Source organism: Buteo buteo, chromosome 5, assembly GCF_964188355.1.
Source record: "Buteo buteo chromosome 5, bButBut1.hap1.1, whole genome shotgun sequence".
NCBI lineage: Eukaryota > Metazoa > Chordata > Aves > Accipitriformes > Accipitridae > Buteo > Buteo buteo.
In genome coordinates, this window is record NC_134175.1 from 26,022,959 (window position 1) to 26,039,505 (window position 16,547).

The following is a 16,547-nucleotide window of genomic DNA, read 5'->3' on the forward strand; positions in this document are numbered from 1 at the left end:
GTTGCACCATTGTATTTATTTAAATCAGAAAACAAAGGGGCCAGATCTCAGACACACAGCAAGAAGCTACAAACATGGGCTGTAATCTTTTGGCACTATTAAAAGGAGCATGTGAGAGCTGAGGTTTCATACTCTGGACACAAAGGTAGCGGATGCTTCCATCCTAAAATATTAAAAGAGTACAGCTGTAGTTGTGTTACATGATGAAGCGTATGGCCTTTGACACTTGCTAAGGTGGGTGTTGGGGAAAGCCCCACTGCTGCAGAGGCAGCTGAGAGCATACAGCTGCATTTGTTAATCTGTTCCAGATTTGGGCTTAGTTTCCCCTCTGCCATGCAGCAGTAACATCCACTTCTGTGAGCAGAAGGGTCCCTCCTGTTCAGCCAGGTTTCTCTGCGTGCAGCACAGGTGTAGAAAGCAGGGAGGTAGTCTTCTCGAACACTTTCATTGTAATTCAGGTCTCGGGGAGTTGCTTTGGAAGGGGAAACTAGGCTCTTACATCAGCAGTAATCTTAGAGGAGAAATTATTTTAAAAACAAAAAACCCCACGGGTTCTAAACAACCCATAGGTAATATGTTTGAGGTGGATATGCTGGGGGGTCTGTCTAGTCTTTCAAAACCTGTGGCTGGGGGAGGAGGTTAGGCACAAGTCTCACCATAAAATAATCCCGTTATTTTCTGCGGAAGAGGAAAGCTCCTGCTTCACCCTGTGCAGTGGTTTCCTCCTGTGGCAAACCACCACTGCTTGCTCTGACTTGGTGTGTGACCTCAAAGCCAAAGAGCTCCTCTCCTGAACTTACTCTGCAGTTTCCTGCAGGGCAGCAGTGACTGACTGACACATCAGCGAGGCAAAGTGAAGGTACCTGGATCACTTTGGTTTCAGGTCTGATGGGAGAGGGAGCGGTTTTTTCACGTGCATTTTAAGATTTACTGTTCTTGACTTGCACATTTTAAAGGTTTTCTAATTTCTTCTTTCTGTGCCCTTCAGCAACCAGATAACTCAAGTCAGCTCAGAGATAAGTGTGGCCTGTTTTTCTCTGAGTTAAAATTATTTTTTCCACAGTTAAAGGAACCAAAAGTGCCATTTCAACAGCAGAAGGGCAAAAGAGAAATTTTCTGCTTATTACAGAAAACTGTATAGAAGTAAATTGTTTTACTTCAGTGGCCCCATTGCAGGTAAACTTGTTTCTTACAATCTTATTTTGAATAAGTGGATTTTACTATGAGTATTATTTCAAATACAGTCACATAAAAATCAGTTGCACTCCAGGAAAACAATATAAATTCCTGACGGGAAGTAGTGTAGATGCAGCCAGAACATGTGAGTTTGGGTTGGGTTTTTTTCCTTTTTTCGTTGTTAAGGTGTAGATTTTGTACTTGTGCAAACAGTGCTCCTCATTTGGAGGTGAGGGGAGTCTTACTTCTTTGGGGGAGGTGTTTTCCCCAAGCCTTTTTGTGGCTCCTGGTGTTTAGCTTTGCATTCCCTCGCACAATTGGGGCAGACTCCAAACCAGAGAGGATTTAACACTACAGGGAATAGTTTCTCTTAGATGTTCTTGTAATGTTCTGGTGTTCTTTTATTTTGGAATTGTCAGTTGGTCTAAAGTGAAGTAATTTTCCTTTCTGAATTCTTTTTCTCCTTCAATTAAAAAAACACCCATGAAGACTGACAAAACCAGTGTTCAGTTGCAGGGGTCAGCGCTCACTAATACTGTGATCCAGTGAGTCAGAGGCTTTGTCTAGTTTTGAAAAGTTTAAGGGACTGAACTGCAAATGAGGTGACAACATCATGCTTATGCCTCACAATGTAAATTAAAGTAATTGCCACTAACATGGGAAAAATAGTGATTGGGGTTGATGGCTATTTGGTGCTCTGAGGCACTCAACAGGGCGAGGCACTCGGTGAGCTCTCTGTGTCGGAGGTGTGTATCTTTGGCGAGAAGAGCTAGAGAAGTTGGAAGAACAGGAGGAACAGGAACTAGTGCTATACACACAATCCCCCACGGCAGGGATTTAGTGAGGGAAATGAGTGAGAAGGAACTCGAGTAACAGATTTTGGACAGCACACACACCCCCATCCACACCCCCCTTATTTAAATGCTTAAAGGCAACTTGTCTTCTAGGAGACTTAGGAATTGAACCAACTGTTCCCTACAGTGGAAAATAGTTTCCTCCCACCTTCCCCAAGATGTCAAAGATGCATTCAGAGCTAAATTCCAGGTACACAGATGTGCTTGCACCAGCCTCTCCTGAGGCTAAGTTGCCAGGAGCTGCTGATGTGCAGCAGTGGTTTGGCAAGAGAACAGGGCTGTCACTGTTACATGTTGTGCACCTATTGCCTTTAACCAACACTGGTAACTGGCTACACATCTGCAAGGGGAGGGGGCAAAGGCCAGTTTAGCAAAGAACCTGTGCCCAAGGCTCCCTGCTGCTGATTTGGTGCAGCACTATAAAGCTTGTACTTCTAAAAGGAAAACTAAATGCTTTGTCACAAGTTGCAATTGCAAATCTTAGGTCTCCTTCTAGTGGACTGCAGTGGACCAGAAATTAACTGGAGCAGCAGTTTGTTTTACGGCTTACACTAATTGTTAGCAGCCACTGGTGATATTCTGTATAATACTGGGGATGCAAATGTAAGAAAAAAGTGTCATTGCAATGATGATTTGTCTGTGCAGCAAACTTGTGCTGAGTGCTGTAAATACATTCATGTTTACTGCTTTAAAAAGAAAATTGCACATTTTATCTTTCAATGGGATTGCCTCCCCTCTTCTTCCCTTTCCAAAAAGAAAAATCAAAGCTCTTTTAGACTGATAGCTTCAGGTTGGGGGGAGCTTTGCCATATTATAAATATATATAAATATATGTATAAATATACTTTTTTAAGCATGGGAGAGGACAAAAAAGAAATACTACATTATAGAGTACCCAATATAGATCATTATACAATGGAATATGCACAATTCAATAAAGATGTAGTTAAATTTAATAATCTGTTTTAATGCTCTGTCTTGCCATTTTCCTTTTTCATGAGTTCAGAACCCCACATCGTGTTCTCAGGGCATCAGTGGTTCCCTCTGTAGGGATCAGATATCATCTGATGACCTATAGGTTACCATTTATGTGCTCACTCTCAATAAATTGCTTTTTATTGTTCCTTTGCACAGTTCTTTCCAGTGGGTCAGAGCTGGCTGTACCAGTAACATGGTGCACACCAGTTACAGGTCTAAAGAGGACCCCAGTGTGAAGGCTCACCTTTTCCATCTGCCTCCTTCCTCAGGTGTGCAGAGTCCTGTATAGCTCTGCTCACGCAAGAACAGCTGATGGCTGGTAAGTGTTGCTGCAGCCCCTCTCTGGGACCCACTGTAGGGAATTCAGCTTTGCCTCCTCCTGGGGTGTGCTTGCAGGCTGGCCCTGCATCAGTCATCAGCTTTTACAGCCGAGATTTGAGGCATTACATTAGTGGTGGTTACAGGAAAGGAGCAGTCATACTGAAGTGGAGAGGAGCTGCTGAAGGCAGGAGGCTGGATGCCAGTGATCATACCTTTGGTGTGGGTAGTGCTGTGCTCAGAGCTCCTCTGGGACAGGGCTCCTGCATACACAAGCAACTCTCCCTGTCCTCACTGTTTTGAAAAGTCTGTAACCGAAGACAAGGAACGTGACGCAGCAGTGGCACGCTCACCGAACACATGGTGTGTGCTTTGTTCTTTTTATTTAGGGCTTGTAACAAGAGGGTTTAGTACACAGCAACAGTTAATTCCAAGTACAATTAAAAAAATTTAAAAATTGGGTTTTGCACTCACTGGAAGGTGGTTCAAATGGCACACACAATAAAATGTTACTGGCGGCATACAGCTCCCCAGAGTCCTGCGGGCTGGGTCAGTTACAGTGGGCTCTGCACTCATCCACTGCATTCAGCAGTGCCAAAAGCAAAAGCACTGTGTGCTTCTCCTCTGACTGCAAACCAAAGGTGGGGGGTGGGTGGGGGTATCTGCTTTCAGAAAAAAGTGCATGGACAAAATCCATGTTAGACACTGACATTTCCAGAGAATTCATAGAAATTACTTGTCCATGCAAGTTGCAAAAGACGCTTTTTCAAATGTGAAAAGAAGCACTTGTTCTTTACAAAAAAATCTCAGACATGTCAGCACTTTACCAAGGCGCTGTAATGGAAATGAATTTGTACACAGCTCTTCCTCATTAGTCAATAGTGGTAGGATTCTTCTGACGTTTTAAGAGAAACAGGAACAAATGTACTGCACGCATTTCAGCGGAGTCACCACGTCGGTGTTCAGCAGGATGCTGGGTGTAGGCTTACCTCTGGACAACAGGCTGCTGCTGACTTCACTGTTTTGTAATAAGCAAAGGTGCTACTAAAACTACTATGTCTAGAGTACCAAAGAAAAAACACTTCCTGCACGGGCAGGAGATTGCACAAAATACGTGGGTGGGTTTGTTTTGGTTTTTTGTTTTTGTTTTTTTTTTTTTTTGAACAAAAGCAGCAGAACAGCATGGTCTGTGAATTATTCTTTGTAACAGCAGTTAGCAAACCTTGGCCACATCAAGCTTTCAGCAACCCTCCCATGGACATGATGTGGGGGTCCTACTATTCTTGCAGTTTCAAAATCAAAAAGTAGATCAATAGGACTGTTACTACACACTGACTTTAGCTACTAGGGGGAAAAAAAAAAAAACCCAAAACAAAACCCCACAAACTGTTCCCTTCTTGCACTATTCTGACCTCTGCGTAAATACCATTTTATCCACAAAATGTGGCAGTGCCTAATACTGAGAGATGCCAAAAGGTAGGGAAGGTGAATAGACCTGTAAGCACAGTGAATTCTTGCAAGTGGTGCCCCATAAGCTATAGCCCATCATCTACCGCTACTGCTCAGTTTATACCACCACCATCTCTAGAGATTAGGGTACTTGCCTTAGTGAATGCAACACTGCTGTATATTTCTCACTGACACTGTTGTTGACGTACATAGGAATTGAAGTCTCTGCACAGGGTTTGTAATGCTTCCCAAAATGCTGCTGTGCTCCATCAGTGACTCTCTATACTCCCACTGCAAGTACCACTCTCGGTAGGAGCCACAGCACCACGGTCTTTCCAAAAGCATCCTCTAGCAGCTTCCAACAACTTGCCCTGAAGAGAATACAGATGCTAACTGTTTTGCAAGATGTTCTGTCCCACCTCTGGGAGGAGAAGCCCTGTAAATGCTCCCAGTTTACTAACCCGCACAAAGTCCCATCCTTTCCAGACAGGAAAACAGGAAAGTTTTGCTTTTGCTTTATGCCTGAAGCCCAGAGACACAACTAATAAAAAGAGTGCTCATTTCCAGCAGAGAGGCACATCTGCAGCACTTGCTAGGAAGTTGCTGGGAAGAGCACAGCATGTAAGTCACCATCAAGCAGAGGTGGGAGATGCCACAGAAGCACAACAGTTTCTATCAGTACACAACCGTCCTGCACCTCTAGTCAACAACTCGCACGTACACACCAGGCAGGCAGCCTACCCTTGCTAAAAAAGACACATCAGTCCTCCTGCTGCATCGCTTTCTCTTCATGATCAACTGAAACACCTTAGATAGAAGTGCCACTTTTCAGAAGCTGCATTGCTGCCCGTGTCATCTTTGGCTGTCACCAAGAACCCTTGGCAGCAAATTAAGAAAAGGCCCAGGAGCTGTGAAAGGAGAACAAACTGCTCTAGCAGTAACTAGCTGGGTCTAAGCCTTACTGGCACCCACTGGTAAGCCACCCAGCCACAGACCACTGGGGAGCTGTGATTCAAACCAGCAGCAATCTCCAGCCACTTTCAGGAACACCCAACTCAACTAATCACAAGGACAAGCCAAGTCCCAGGAACGTGGTCAGCCTCCTGGTAACACACACCAAGCTCTGCCATCTACCCCAGAGTCATGCCGCACCTCTTTCTTACCCTCCAGTGAGACCAATGGTTCTTCAGCACATCAGTGTCTGCCTGTGTCTCACCAGTAAAGGCAGCAAGTCTTCAGGCACGCCATCAGGATCCTCAAGCATAAAATTTGCTGCTGGCCCCTCCTGCCCCTCTCAGCCCTCTGCTGCAACAGCCAGCGAGATAAACAACATCAATGTTAGGGGGGGGGGGAGAAAGGAGGCGGGGGGAGAGATGGGTGAGACACATGCAACCTCAGCCGTCTCTCTTAGGCTGGAAGGCACCAAAATAACCCGCTTCGGCACTAGATGGGGACAGACTTGGTTGGACCTCTTCTCACACAGGCACGTGGTGGAGAGGCAGCTGTAGTTAATAGCTTTGTACCTGGGGGCAAAAGCAAGGAAGACATCTCTGATACAGCAAACCAAGGCAAAACTACACCACTAGAGGATGCTGACTGATTTCTGTGCACAGTGAAAACAGCTGGCTGGGCTAAGGCAGCTCTCACAAAGGGAGAAACATACTCATTCTGGCCGTACAGCAGCAATCTTTGGGCTATTCTGGAGTGTCTCCTTCCCCCACCTCTCTCTCATGCATACACACTGCTGATTCAACAGCCTGTGATGCTGAACACCTTCAGCTGTGGCAGCAGAACTCAGTGAAGAGATGTTGTGCACCTACTTGAAATACTGAGGTGTTTCTTCCCAGCCCCATTCTCCACCCTTTTTAAAGTAAACATGTAAATTAAAAAGGGGTGGGAGGAGTAGGTTTTGGAGAAGGAGAAGTACATGGGACAAAACTGGAAACACAACCCTCACTGACTTCACTAGCATGCAATCTATGTAACATTAATATACAAAGACTGTTTACCTTGGCCTCGTCTATGACCATTACATCACATCATCCCCGAATGAGCCACAAAATTAAAATCTGTACAAAATAAAAAATATGCATAAAACTCAACAAATTTCTTTACATCAGTACTGCATAATAAAGCATAAAAACCAGCAGGAGGTGACCCAAAAATTCCATCCACAGCAGCTCTTGCAGTATAAACAATTCCACATGCTATCAGCAGGGACCAGACTAACCCCTGGCCCGTAAGACCAGAGCCAGTTCTTTAAAGGAGCTTCACGCATTCCACTTCCAAGGTTTTGCAGCCTCATCTTCTGTACTGAGCTCTGGCAAGCATTCAGCACATTCTAGAGTTCACACTGCTCTGCTCTCGCAACACAGAAAACTTGCAAGATGAACAACCAGCTGAATGAAGATTAAGGACATGGGTGTGTATCACACACAATCCCCACCCGGCTGTCAGAAGTATTCAAGCGCATGCTCTTACACATTTCACTAATGCATGATCTCCCAGCTGGAGCATGGGTGCACAGGGAGAGAGGTTCGGCTCTCATTTACTAGCTCACTAAGCTGCCATAACTTGATGCATTTGAGCACCCTGTGCTCAGTCTTTACCACAAACATACCCAGGGCAAGAAAAACCCAGGAAAGCTCTGATAGTCCCAGAAAACAAAGTCACCCTGTGCGCACCAAAGGCTTGTGCATACTGCTGTTCAATCACCCAGGCCACTAGCTGGGCTGCAAGCACCACCTCCCTGTGCAAAAAAGTGTAGACCTGCCCTATGACACTAGAAACGGTCATGCCAGTGACTGCATAACCAGTGTTTTTTCTAGGCTTGCTCCCAGAGAAATGATGGGCTGAGGGAACCAAACATAGCTGCTTCTGTTAGTCTTGCTGCAAGACCAACATTTTCCCAGAGGAAGGTAGAAGAGTATCTGTTCTGGTTAACACTCATCCCAAACAGTAATGCTGTCAGCTTCCAGAAAGAAGACAACCGTGTCTTGGTGACAGAGCTGTGGATTGAGCAGGGGAGAAAGTAACTTACGTTCGCACCAGTTTCTTCAAAGTTGTACCTCCTGTAGGCTTCAACCAAACTAGTTCCTTATGCTCAGTCACATGAGTTAACGCACTCTTCCACAAGCTCACAGTGGGTGATCACATTCATCCATATCCCACAAACCCACCTCACCTGTTTGTCTCCTTTTTCCTCCCTCTTGAGCAGTTATGGCGCCTCCCTGCCCAGGTTTGCACCAAACCCGCATCTCCATCCTGATATTGCACCAATTACCAAGCAAGGGGATTGGGTCAATTACCTGTACCCTTGCCAATACCGTCACAAACCCAGCCCCAGTAGTGCTCTCTTGTGCGCTGCTCTGTTTTACACACGGGCCTCAGAAGACAGCTGCAGCATTGTCTTGCCTTTGACAAGCTACTGTTGGTACCAGCTGGAATCTGGCCAGGTGACAGACAAAAGTTGTCTGGGAAGATGCCCTGGCCCAGGAGGCTCTCACAATACAGGGGTCAGCTCAATTTGCAGGCTAACAGGACTGCAACAGGAGGTTTAATCAGTTCACTCTGTTAATGCATGACATTTACCCAAAGATAACATTTAGTCCTACCTAAGGGCAGACTAGTACAGCCATCACTTTACACCGATCTGCTAGGCAGAATCACTGAGCAGCATTTTTAACTGAGACTAGATTAAAAAGCAAACTATCAACACACGGGGCTACAGAGCCTTCACTTGGTATTACTCCACCCCAGATCCACCAGTACAGCTCAAAATATCTATTTCTTTATAATAAACAATGGAGAGGGCTGGGGGAAGAGCTAGGACTACTACTAGTTACTGCTTGGATTTCCATGGGAAACCAGTACGCACAACAGCCCTTTTTACTTCCACTGAAGAGATTTTGGCAACAGACATGAAGACGACAATTGCCGTTTGTCCTGCCTCTGCACAGGGCTCTCACAGTACATATGCAAATCTAGTCATCCAGTACAAAATAGCCAATTTACAATACCTGATTGAATTTTTAAGGTTATATTGTGCATAAGACTAAAGCTGGGGGTAAGTTTCTCTAGTGCAAGCAGGCGTGAGTAGATCTGAACCTTAGATCACAGCCCCTAGAGTTTATCCTCAGACCCCAGGAGGACCTGTAAACTTTGTTTTGCCTTCACCATCAATGGCACCTGTGAGTTCTGTTTAAACCAGCTCACTGCAGAGAAGAGCACATTTACATCAGTGCAGAACACAAACAAATCTGTGGTGTTCAAAAGATGAGGAAACGGGAGTGGGGGTCCTCTGGGCTGCAGCCATCTTATTTGTCTAAACTGAAAGGTGAGTGAATGAAAGCCAGCTCTGTGTGCCCCTGTGGTCAGCCTACATGTGCAGAGCAGCTGCAGAAGTGTTTATGCTAAAGATGTATCCAACTATCTGGAAGTCAGTTACAGGAACAGCTCTGTGTAGAAATCCCAGTGTAGCTAGCACACATCTGTTCTTCCAGCTGCACAGGAGTGTAGTGTAGAAACAGGAGGGGTGTCCGCTGGCCAGTAACCCTTCACTGCAAGCATCCAGGACATCCCAAGCGCCAGGCACTGCTGCCAAGGGTGGTACCACAAGGGCACACAGGATTCCTGAGACAGATCCCAAAGCCTGTCAGAAGAAGTCAGAATTCGAGTAAAGTATCAGCTACTCGAGTTTGTTACATCTGAATGGGTCAGCTTAATTCAACTTCAGATGGCTCAGGATAGCCTCTGCTGGCAGCCGGAAGAGCCATTTGTTCAAACAACTCAAATCACTATTGTTTTATAATGGAGGGGGGGGGGGGGGGGGGGGGGGGCGGAGGGGGAACCAAACCCAAAAGAGTGGTCGTTACAATTATCCTTCATTCCGTTACACTGGATGGGGCCCCAGAGGCTGTTGGAGAACTGGGAAGCCCTGACAGCTCCTGCAGCAGGAGATGCAGTGTTCTGTCCTCTAGTCTTCACTCCGAGTAATGCATGATTGACTCCACATAGTTCCCTGGGAAGAGCCCCGTCACTCCATTCATGACCCCCTCATACCAGCCGTCATCATTTTTCTTGATGACATAAATGATGGCACCTTCCTGAAAGGAGAGCTCATCTTCTTTGTCCTTCGTGTAGTCATAGATTGCCACCACTAGGAAAGAACAGAGCATGACTGTTAGGAGAGGTGCAGGGAGGAGAAGGAAAAAATCAACCTACCTCATACAAAGTTCTCCATGTTTGAGGCATCTCAGAGAACTGTACTACCTCACCCCTGTGTGTGCAGAATGACCTGCTGAGAGGGGCAGTTTCTTCCAACCCCCTTTGTAAGAGCTCATGCTGTGAAGCACATGAGCCAGGACTACTTTAACTCTTCTATTCTTAACTATTTCCAGACCCACCAGAGGAAAAGTTTACAAATATATGATAAACTTTTGATGTGGAATGATACAAAGAGGTGGATGTAATCCCCATAGCTATGACCACTCAGACCTACTCTAAGATTCATGTAGTGGGTGTATATTCTAAACCAGATCTCTGCACAACTAAGTCAGCAGGAAAACATGGAAGAGGGAGAGTAATAAGAGCTCTCTTCAGATGACAAGAAGAATGAGCCAAGGCTAATGTCCCAGACTTCCATCTACCTTAGCTACCTCCACATTTAAATCCGTAAAATGCATATGTGTATCCCCAGTAGCTAGAAGTCACTCCCACGGTATACAGTGCCAAGGTTGAATCCCAGTTAGGAGCGAGGAAATAAGTAAGGTGGTTCTCTGAAACAAAACATACACCTACTGTATCAGGACATTTTTCTTACAGATGCAGAATACTTTACTGAAGGCACAAAAGCTGCTAGGAAAGTCAAACAAATGGGACAAAGCACTGGCAAACATTAGAGAGAGCACTGTCCAGAAATGGCAGAAAATAGACATGAACTTGATATGTTTTTCCATTCTCAGTCCTATCATTATGTGTTCCATACAGAAAATGAGCTATGCCAGACTCTGAATACTTTAACAAATAGCATCAGTCACTGCTTTGAGCACTTGGCAATGAAACACGCAGTGCTGCCATTGAAACAAAATGGATGTTGGACAGGCATCCTAAAATCTTTTACTGGGGATAGAAGGGAAGATAATCTAAACCAAAGCAAGGAGAAAAAAAAATAACAGCATGTGTTCATGAGCACAGTGTTGAAGAGCCCTACTAAAATCATTCTTTTCAAAAGAAAAGAGGTCATTTCCTTTTGAAGGGAGCAAAGGAATCAATACAAATATTTACTAGGGAAACCTGGATCCTGAAGAGCTTAATAAAGTAAAATACACAAATCAATCCCAGTGGAGAATCAGAGTATGTAAAGAGGTTTTTTGTGGTTGTTTTTTTTTTTTTAATAAATCTCCCAAACAGGAGATTTGTATCATTTGACCACAGCATATTTAAAGCACACATATTGCTGGCTCTACACTTACGCCAGCACAGTTGTTAAGTAACTCATTCTAACTAGTTTTAGAGGTATCATTCTAAGAAAACAAAACACAAATGGAGACATGAGTAAATATTTAGCTTGAAAAAGAGAAGTCACTACATGAACATGTGATACATTCAATTGAAGTCCTTCAAAATTCCTTTTTAACTGCCTTCTATACCTGTTTATTTTAAAACATTTCTTCCTAGAGTCACTGTGCTGTTGTTCTTCATTCTCTTGATAATAATAATAATAATCCAAGGATCACAGTAACTTCTAATTCCTTTCTTTCTCATTTTTGAGTGTACTCTAGTCCCTTATGATACTGAATGGATTCATTATTTTGTGATCACAAGTAGGAAACTCTTCCCTAATTTTGTGATGAAAATTCGCATCTTGTTAAGCCTCTTAAAAATTTACCGGAAGCCTGACTTTGTTTTTACGTAACCATTGCTTCCTCCTCCTGCATGTTACTTTTGTACTGGCAACGTTGTTCTCTCTAAAAGGTTGTTTAAACCTTCTGTCTGTAGTCCCACCAGTTCAAGCTGTGAGCTTGTCACATACCACGAGTTACCAGGATCCCAGGCCCGTATTGCAAAAAAGGCTCCAGATGAGACAGGAAGCAGCAATACTGACTTGGGAGGTGGCATCCTTCCCTGCAAGACTGAGCCAGAACCTCTTTTAGTTTCTATCTGAACACATTTCAATGCAGATACGAAAAACAGAATTACTCATTTAGGTTGATATTCTTCCAATCAGTGATCTTTCATTCTTCGACAATTACATAGAGTTTGGCTGAACTCTGTTATGTCAAACTGACCACAAATGTAGGCCAGACTGATTATCCAACTGAAATCTGATAGCTGTGACCACACACTTTCTCCATGTGGTATGAGGGCAATTTTTGCTTCTGGATACCCATTTCTGTTCATCTGATTTGCAAAGTTGGGACGTTTTCTTACCTTTTCATGCCACGCACCCAGACACACAGTTCAATGGAAAACTGCAGTGCGCTTTCCTGGACATTGCAGGCTGGCTGTTGCTATTACAGCCATGTGGTAGTGTCCTCAAGTTCAACATCCCCAGTACTGTAACTCCCTAAGAGTTTCTCCACCTGTTCAAAATGGATCTGGTATTCACTTCCTTTCTCAGCTGTAGGTTAGAGCATGTCTTAATATTAAATACACCTCCCACACTGCATGACCCCTTTACTGAACAGGATCATACTGAATCCCATCTCAATATATAGCAACCCTCTGTATCTGACACCTCCTTGGGTGTCCCAGGTTCCACATTCTCACTTTTGCAAAGGTTATCTACACCAATCCTACTAGAAATGCTTTCACATGAACTTATATAAGTGAGCAGTCATACCACAAGAAGAAGCACAAATCCTAGGAATTGCTACTCTACTTTTGGGGGGTAATAGTGTTTCAACAGCCATTTCCTTCCATCAGTTTTCTCCACTTGGAATCATGTGGCACAGAATACTCTTTATAGGAACTTAAGGAGTTGCCATAGGAATAATTATTTTGCAGAAGGTAAAGCATTATTAGTTCACAGCAGGATAAGTATACACATTCTTTGAGTCTGAAAGTCCTCTTTTAGCATGGGGCTTTTCATTAACTTTAAAGCTTGTTTGCTACATAAAAAAAAAAATCCCATCCAAGCACTTCTTTCCCAACTCCAGCAAAGCAGTCAAATCTCAAGACATGGGCTGAATATAAGTAGAGCTATTCATATAACTACAACAGAAGCCAGATCTATGTCAGTATGTAATTTTTCTGGTATCCTAAAACTACTATTTAACAGTTCTTCATACCTTGTAAGCACTTTAATTTTTTATTACTTTTATGAGAGTTTCTAAGAACAGAATAACCTTTTAGATGTTTTAGTCATCCAGTTTTCAAAATAAAGATCAAAATTATGTTTTTGCATGACACTCTATATCAATACGAGAGAACGTTTGGTTTCCTATACTTCTGCTTTTCTACCGGAAAAATGTCCTGACTAAAAGCCTGACTTCCTCCAGCTTATCTTTAAAGACTCCAATTACAGTTTTTGCTATCCCACGTGATTTTCCCTGTAAATATCAAACTACAAGTGCCTGGACTGCCTGCAGAGATGGAACAGATCTGTGCATATGTGCACCTATATAAATTATTTTAGTTCACAAGCTCATAGAAGTCATGCAGAAAAGCAGATCAGAACAACATGCTATAAGTCAAATGTCATTATTTCTTCAAATAGAAAGTTGTTTTCCCAGGCCACATGCCACGTGATTTTGTGGCTTCTCTTCCCCACAAACACCATCACCCCCCGCCCCACTGCATTAGTATGAGACACTATAAACAGACAATGCACATCAGGGTCCAATTTCTTCTCTTTTGCTCCTAGCTCAAATGCCACTGCAGATTTGCTGAGGGCCAGGTGGCAGGAATAGCAGAAACATAACAAAGATAGTGATATGAATGTAGAATTAGGCTAAAGAGTATCTTATGCCTGGAAAAATACAGAGAAAAATATTGAAACTCACTCTCCTATCAAAAAGGAACATGCCTGCAATCTTCATCCAGCACAAAATGCATCAAACACAATGAAACTGAGCAGATACTGTGCATTCTCAGAACTGCCTGGTAAGGAGAAGTTCATTAAGTAATGTAGCACATCCAGTATTTGCTGAAACGAACTGTACTGGTCCCAGCCTGAAGAAATTTGCCATCCTCTCCCGAAGAAAGAACTGCAGCATCAGGAACTCCAAAACCTGATTTCGTGAAGCTAGGTCAGTAATATCAATAATCAGGAATAACCTCCAAACTGCACAGCAAGAGAAGTACTTTGTATGAGATCCCTTTTTTCCCTGTCCGCCCTCGTGGAAATAAGCTTCCCTGACAAGAATAAGCTGAAGCAACTTTTAATCAAATAAAGAGCCTGTGTGCATCAACAGAATACTAGTGACACTTGCTGTCAATCAGAGGTGTGGAGAGGTCAATAGATAAAGCAAGTCATGTAAACACCCTGCAAGTCAGGCACTTTGTCCCACAAATGGTCTCAGCTTGTCAGCAAAGCTTGGGTACTCCTTGCACTAAACACTTAAACCAGCTAGATGGAGGGTGGGGGAGTAACAAAAAAACTCCCACATATTCTTCTATCTCCCTCAGGAACAGTAGTATTTTCTTTGGGCTGGAGTTGGCAGAAAGTGCCTCTTCCATCTCTTGTTTTTTTTTTCCTCCCCTGAAATCCTGCACTGGGTTTATCTTTGTGGTATTCTTGAATTTTTTTCCCTGATGCAGACTGAATGTTTCTAACAGTCACTCAGCTGAGATGCCTGGTTACTTTGCAACATTAGATTTTATATCACCTTTTACTAAGAGGTACATGACCCTGTTTCAGAGGAGAACACAGGGCAGTAGATTTTTTATATTCAAGTGCTCCTAAGCCATTTACCTACTCAGTTTATTTTACCTGTAGTTTTAATCCAGCATGTTTCCACACATCTACTTCAGAACTGGAAGACATCTAGATGCAGCCATGCAGCAATGCCTCAGTTAGTCAGTCCTACACAGACCCAGCACTTTTTAGCTTAGCACAGTCCCACACTGGTACAGCACTGCAGCTTCCAGAGCCCCAAATACACATTGCAGCACTTCTCCAGATGCACCCATACGTTCAAAGTTCAAGTGCAACTGCAGCACCGATTCATTCATCTTTGACTTTGTATACGTTTGATTATTAGGATTAAGCAGACTACTGAAAGGGGAGTCTCAAGTAGATTACAGAAGATTTAAAAAATACGTAATTAGCCCGCTCTCCCTTTGTGGAGAAAGGGGCAAAAGACTCAGACTCAAAGAACAAAAGTTAAGCTACTCTTCTAAGTTGCCATTTGGAGGAGCACCTCTATCACAATACCAAATACTGGCTACAAAGGAGTCCAGGCAGACTCCACATCCAAAGCAGGATAGCAGGAGCTTATACAGAATGTTGTTACAAACATGACCCTACCATCTCTACTAGCTCTAAACCTACCCTTTTCTAAGTAGGTCCTTGGTGCCCAAGGAGGGTCCTCCTCAGCATATGGATCACTGTACTCCACCACAGCTGCTTCCTCCTCCTCATAATCTTCTGGAGGTGGTGGTGGAGGTGGAGATTCATCAAACACTGGCTCGTCCACAGGTGGTGGCGGGGGAGGAGTGTCTGAAACTGAAAATAAGCAATAGTATAACCATGAAAATGTCTCTAGAACCATGGTAGCAGGTTGAAGTAATACTCCCTATCCCAATTAGTTGCGCTGGGACCAACAGTTAGAGCTTGTGGAAGTGCACTAGAGCCAATAAAATTCAGAGAAGGAAGGATCAGATTCCTCCAATAAAAATACTTCCTTTTCCCTCCCTTCACAATTTCAGACAAACTTGCAGAGGCAGTAGAGAAGACAGAATTCTGGCTATATATAGGCAAATCTTTCATCCGCTCAAAACAAAAGCCACATCCAGTAATAAATCATAGCACAAGGAAGCAGCAAACTTACTGTTTTCTTGAACTCTGGCCACAAATCCCATTAGTGGTAACTGTGGAGTTACCTGTAGGATGGAAGGGGGAGGAGGAGCAAGGGATGCTGCCACAGAAATTAAAAAGAGAGAGGCATTCAGTTAGAAACACAACAAAGCGGCAAACAGAAAAGTAGACATCATCACTGCTCAGACAGTGTAGCAGTCTGCCAAGAAGCTGAGATAAAAAGGCTGACATTCAAAGAAAAATGGCTCAGGTGGTTTAAGCATATTCCTAATCCTTACTTCAAGATTTCTCAATTTTTAAAATTTCCAACCCAGGTCTTTTTCATAAGATTAAGAACCCATGCTGAAGTATTTTTCTATCTATGAGATGCCCTTAAGTTGAAGTTTATTACTACAGCAATATAGCACTTTGTGAACAGACCTAACAAATGTATCAAGAGGATTCTCTCCCTATAATCCTCCACCTTTCAAATCAAATTGATATTTACAGAGGTGACTTCTTTAACAGCATCCATGAAGTCTTAGTAATGACAATTGATATAACTAGTTTTCTCCAAAATGTAGGCCAAAAAACCCCATCAAATGAGGCAGCTATTTTAGGCAAAACAGAAAAAGACGCCTTTGAGAACTGAGCATACTTGGAAGACAGGGACTTCTGACCTCATTGGTAGAAAAAAGCACACTGTGCTGCTGCTGAACAACAGGGCCTATTCCAGATGTGCTGTCTCATTTCCTTCCCACCTGATTTTGCAGACCACTGCACTGAACTCTGAACAACCCTTTTACTGGTAC

General features: G+C 43.5%; 1 protein-coding gene across 11 annotated transcripts in view; it reads right to left on the reverse strand.

Moving 5' to 3' along the window:
- Nucleotides 1-3,692: 3,692 nt before the first annotated feature.
- ABI2 (abl interactor 2) overlaps nt 3,693-16,547 on the reverse strand; it is a 72,507-nt gene continuing 59,652 nt past the window's right edge. For 6 of the 11 annotated variants that reach the window (XM_075028260.1, XM_075028261.1, XM_075028259.1 and 3 more), the window contains 2 exons: nt 15,271-15,444; nt 3,693-9,933 (listed from right to left, as the gene is read on the reverse strand). In XM_075028260.1, coding sequence (XP_074884361.1) covers nt 9,758-9,933; nt 15,271-15,444 — 350 coding nt within the window. In that variant the 3' untranslated portion in view covers nt 3,693-9,757. Of the gene's footprint in view, nt 9,934-15,270; nt 15,445-15,769; nt 15,857-16,547 lie in introns of all 11 variants that reach the window. The other 5 variants (XM_075028252.1, XM_075028258.1, XM_075028254.1 and 2 more) reach the window with 1 other exon arrangement.